Source organism: Ciconia boyciana, chromosome 6 (assembly GCF_034638445.1).
Source record: "Ciconia boyciana chromosome 6, ASM3463844v1, whole genome shotgun sequence".
Lineage (NCBI taxonomy): Eukaryota > Metazoa > Chordata > Aves > Ciconiiformes > Ciconiidae > Ciconia > Ciconia boyciana.
In genome coordinates this window covers 35169591-35174503 of record NC_132939.1, presented here as the reverse complement: position 1 = coordinate 35174503, position 4913 = coordinate 35169591, and the positions used below count along the sequence as shown (strand labels likewise).

The 4913-nt window shown below is 50.5% G+C and overlaps 1 protein-coding gene across 1 annotated transcript; it reads right to left on the bottom strand.

Annotated features, from left to right (window-relative positions):
* Positions 1-456: 456 nt before the first annotated feature.
* SRP14 (signal recognition particle 14) lies at positions 457-4332 on the bottom strand. Its single transcript, XM_072865844.1, has 5 exons — positions 4177-4332; positions 3554-3626; positions 2824-2936; positions 1646-1678; positions 457-1307 (listed from the first exon to the last, which is right to left on the bottom strand). The coding sequence occupies exons 1-5, from the start codon at positions 4198-4200 to the stop codon at positions 1218-1220; spliced, it is 333 nt and encodes a 110-aa protein (XP_072721945.1). The 5' UTR covers positions 4201-4332; the 3' UTR covers positions 457-1217.
* Positions 4333-4913: the final 581 nt, after the last annotated feature.

The window sequence follows — 4913 nt, the reverse complement described above, 5'->3', positions numbered from 1 at the left end:
AAGCTGAGCAAATCTGAAGGTGAGTTACAGCAGCTGTAGCTAACTATGCATCATATTTTTGCATCAAACTACTTATAATAATGGAGTGAATATGCAGAAAAGTTAGGTATTTTTGGAAATATACTGGTGTTCACTCTCTTTCCTCCCAGGTACCTTCTGTTTCAACAGCTTACTCTTGTTTCTTTCTCTAACTCAAATGATTGCCTTTAGCACTGCAGGCTCCCTGCATGAAGAAATAACTACTTATCTTTTCTGCCCCTTTCTTGTTGTAAAGAAGAGGGCAAAGTTAAAATATGTAAAGAGGTAACTTTAAAGACAAACCCAGGAACTCTGAGAACTATGAAAGTTGTAACAGCAACACAAAGTAGCATCAGGGGCGTCAGTCCTAAAGGCACAGATAACTGTACCCTTCCTAGCAGTTCACCAAGACAAGTCACATCAGTCATTACAACCCAATCCATTTCTTATTGTGTTTAATAGGAACAATTAAGTATTCACCTTTTACATCTGCTCCTATGAAGGAGCTACTTTAAGATGTGAAGTATGGGGAATACACTGAAGGATGAAGCTTTTAAAAAAAAAGTTTAGGTGACATGAGCATTTTTAAGCTATGTCTGAAAGAAACATGAGCAGAGTCCTGCCCTCCCCCCACCCGAGCCAGGGTCAGCACAGCTGGATCAGCATGGAGCAAAGGTACAGCTGCCTGGCTCTGCAAGTGCTGGCTGCCTTAGGGATATCTGCACTGCATCACATAGACATGTCCCTCAAAATAAGACAGAAACAGGAAAGCTGCTGTTTCTGATAATATGTTGGCACCCACTTTCCCTAGTGCTACTGAGGCTTATCTATAAAACTGGGCATCTGTCACTGAGGCTCCTGCTCCAGTCTTACTTTGCTCCTGGTACGGTGCATTTCTCTCCCCCCCACCCCCAAACAGGTTTTACACTGCCCACTTGTATAATACAAAATAAACAGCAGGAAAAGTACAAAACTAGTTGGCAGCTGAGTTTAAAGCTATTTCAGTAGAACCCTGTAAATACTCCTGCCATAAAACTCCACAGAAAGCACCTTCTGCTCTCAGTTTAAACAAAAGTACTGATCACATCCCAGTATCCTGCTGGAAGGAAAGCCAAAGACAAGTGGTAACTCAAAAAGAAATGGACTTTGCTTTGAGCAAGGGTCAAGTCTGTTTATAGTGATGGTAGGACACTGCTCCATCACTGTGTTGCTTTACTCTTCTTGTTTTTGCTTTTCTTGTCTTTTTTCTTCAAGCCATCCATGTTGGCTCTCAGCAAATTTGAATATGCCTGAAACAACAATTGCCACCATTAAAAGAACAAATACTTAAGTGACAATATACTAGAGGTAACATTTTATATATTGCTAATGGGTATGTATCTGCATTTTCTCAGAGAATCATGCTCTTACACCCTACACTAGGAAACTTGTTTCTAAACCAATGCAGAAAATTAGGTAAAACACAACAGGATTTTGTTTTTAAACAAATGCAGATAGATGGGTAGTCTAAAGTTAATCTGTATGCCAGTTCAGCACTGAATCAACCCATTCACAGCTGTCTAGTGCTTCCTCTTGACCACTTCCCAATACCTACAGAAAAGGAAGATAAAAGGCATACAAAACTTACCATCTGGAATTTATTTACTTCCTTTGAGCTCACCTACAAAAGAAATAGTGGAGGTTAACCAAGAAAACACTGGCGTCTATTACAAACCAAGTATCAGTACATGTTTACCCACCAGTAACCTCTAGTCTTTTAAGCAGCAGTTGGATCAACTGATCACATTCAGCAGTGATTCAGCGCCGTACTGACAAGTCATAGGACTTCGCTAATTTAGAAAACTGAAAACACTCCTTACTCAATTAACAAAATCCTCTGGAGGCCTTTCATCCCAAATCTGTGTCTTTTCAAATGGGAAGAATGTGAAGAAACATTCTAAGGAAGGTTTTATTTATTTGTAGGGCCATAAAAATATGTTGCAGCCCAGATTCTCTCAACCATTTCTCAAAGTAACGTTTTTCCTTGGGTTACATCGCAGAGAGCTGGTCAGCTAAAGCCTTTCCCAGTCTCTCATTCAAAGGAAATACACATCAGGTTTTCAACTTCTAGTTAACATTTCCTGAAATACAAATAGCTCTGTAAATGAGAAAAAAAAATAGGTATGCTGAGCAAGATTAAGGGTTAGAAGAGTCTACCCCTGCCCACACATTCTTGCCAGGAAACAAGAATCCCTCTCCTACTGTTTCAGTCTGGGAACATTCAGTTCCTTCCTGGGTTGTAAGAACCTTCAGTAATTCCATCGAGGTCTACAGGAAACTACCTCTTTGTCACCTGAGTGTACGTGTGCAGGACCTTTCTTCTCCTTGGAGCCACACCATTTGTCCTCATACCACAGGTTCCATATCTGCCCTGTGTCCTTCTGCCCATGTCTCTAGAAGCAGTTTTCCCCTTCCCTCCAAACAATTTCACTTGACTCAAAACACAACAGCCAAGGTTGCTGAAAACAGGCAAGAGTCCCTTTCTGCTGTCCTGCAATACCATTCTGAAGCAAAATCCAGCGTACAGAGCAAAACTTTAAACTACTGTCCCAACTGTAATGCTGAGTGTAAGCATTAAGACTTCAGGTAAGTGTAACACTTAGCATCCCAACTTCAGCTCTGTGTTTAGCTACCATATGGTTTCCCTGGAATTAAGAGGGTAGTTTTCATGAAATTCATGTAAAGACAAATTTCACTTAAAATACGGGGCAGTAAATAAGAGACAAGTAGTGCCACTGATCTTTCTAACCCAAAGTTGTCACTTACCACTGTGCTAATTTTCTTCTTTCCATCAGTTGCTCTTAGAAGACACTTATTGTCTGCTGGTTCAAAACTTTCTACGTGGCCTTTGCGTGGGACTGGTTTTGTTCGGCCATCGTCTGTATTGAAAGACAGAGAATGTTTATTCAAATTTCACTAAAATCACCAGATGCCTCCTGACATGAGATGTTAAAAATTGCTCATGAGGAGATCTGTAAAACACCCTGGAATTCAAGGCCATCTGAACTGACATTGCTGCCAAATTGTTCGCCTTCCTCTGTAACCCCAGAGGATCTGTTCCATGAACTACATCTGCCAGGAAAAAAAAATGTAAGTCCTTGCCCCGAGATGCTGTATGAACTGCCTGCTTCAGCAGCAGTATGTCAAATGCATGTCAAACTGCAGCCTCGGACACTTGACTTCTCAAGTAGTGCCAGCTAGCCAGAAACCAGAGAAACAAATGCACAAAAGCAACGCTATAATTCTCCTTTCATAGAAATCTAAGGATTTCCAATTACTGTTTAACAATTAGAAAGTCCCAATATTTCCTGCAGTTTGAAATACAGTCTTACTTCACAAGGTTATTAGTACTGCAGCTAAGATGATTGATTGGTCCATACGACTGCTCTTGTTTTCAGATGCTCTGACTACAACTGCATGTTGAAATACCCGCTAACACCACTAAGGTGGATTTAGACGAGCACCTCTTTAATCCAGTAACAGACTTAAAGCTTACATTTCTTCAGCGTTATGAAAACACTCCCCGAAGTTCTGCACTTTTGGAAGAGTCTGGTAAGCTCTGTCAGGAACTGCAAGAGAAAGAGACCCCATCCTTGGCTGGAGGCCACCACACAGGCGTTTATTTCTGTTCCCCGTGCAGCCCAGCGACTCTGCCCGGGGCGCAGCCCCCGCCTCCCTCCGGCGCCGCTGTTACCGCAGGCCGGGCTCTCCCGGTTCCGCGGGAATAAGCACCAAGGAACGGAGAACTCCCGGTTTTCCCCACGCCGAAGCTGTAGGACACCCGGTCCCTGCCGGGGACGGCCCAGCCCGAGGTTCCGACTCCGGAAAACGAGGTCTAAGCCCCCTGGACCTATGGCGGCCCCGGCGTTTTTGCCCCCCCTCGCCCAAGCCACCGGGTACAACGATGCTCGCTCCCCTCCCCCGCCGTCGCTCCCACGCCGCCGGGGCAGGCGAGGGGACGGCCCTGCGCGGGCCTGCCGCACCCCGCGGCTTTGCGGGGCCTCCCTCCCTCCCACCGCGGCCGGCACAGGGCGCACCCCACGCGGCCGGTGACCAGCCGACTCCCCGGAGCCGGCCACGTCCACGGCTCCCGCCCGGGGGCCGGCGGGGCAGCCCCACCTGCTCGCTCTCCAGCAGCACCATCCTGCACCGCCGGCCGGAAACGCCGCGGCGCGCACGCGCACCACAGCACGGCACGAGGCGGGCCCGCTCGCGCGGCTGGAAGAACGGAGCGGGCGGAGAGCGCCTCGCGCTGAGGGGCCGGGCGGCGGCGAGGCCCCGCCCCGCCCAGGGGAGCGCCACGTCAGCCCCGCGCTGCCGCTGCTCGCCCCGGCCCCGCCCCCGCCCCGGCGGCGCCCCGGGGCAGAAGGCGGGCGGCGGAGGTGGCCGCCGGGCCCGGCCGCTGCCCCTCCGCGCCTCCCCCCCCTCCGCTCCACGCCGCCCCGCGGGAGGCGCAGGCAGTGCCTGATCCGGGACGCGGGTCAGGCCGGCGGGAAAGGGCAGCCCTGCTGGGCTCCGCTCCGGCCGGCGCTGCGGCCCCCGCCGTTATGCACCGCTCCCCCCGCGCTGCCCGGTGACGGCCGCGGCGCGGGGTTTCCCCCGGCCGACGGCTGGCGCGCACGCAGCCTGGCGGAGCGGCACCAAGATGTCAGCTGCTCCCCAAACGCCGCGACAGCGCGGCGGGCCCGCGGCTGCCTCCCCCGGGCGGCCGTGTCCCTGCGGCCTCGCGTAACCCGCCGGCCGGCACTCGGGGTCTGAAGGACGGCCTGCGAGCGGGCCTCGGTGCGCCCGCGGGTGGCTGCGCTCGGCCTGCCGAGAAGCAGGGCGCTTGCCGGGGCGCCGCAGCAGTCGCGGGG

Coding starts and splice junctions, on each gene's coding strand:
- SRP14 (XM_072865844.1), bottom strand. CDS start 4,200: ATGGTGCTGCTGGAGAGCGAGCAG. Junction 3,627..4,176: donor TGCTGCTGGAGAGCGAGCAG/GTGGGGCTGCCC, acceptor TTTCTCTTGCAG/TTCCTGACAGAGCTTACCAG. Junction 1,308..1,645: donor AAGTAAATAAATTCCAGATG/GTAAGTTTTGTA, acceptor TTGTTGTTTCAG/GCATATTCAAATTTGCTGAG.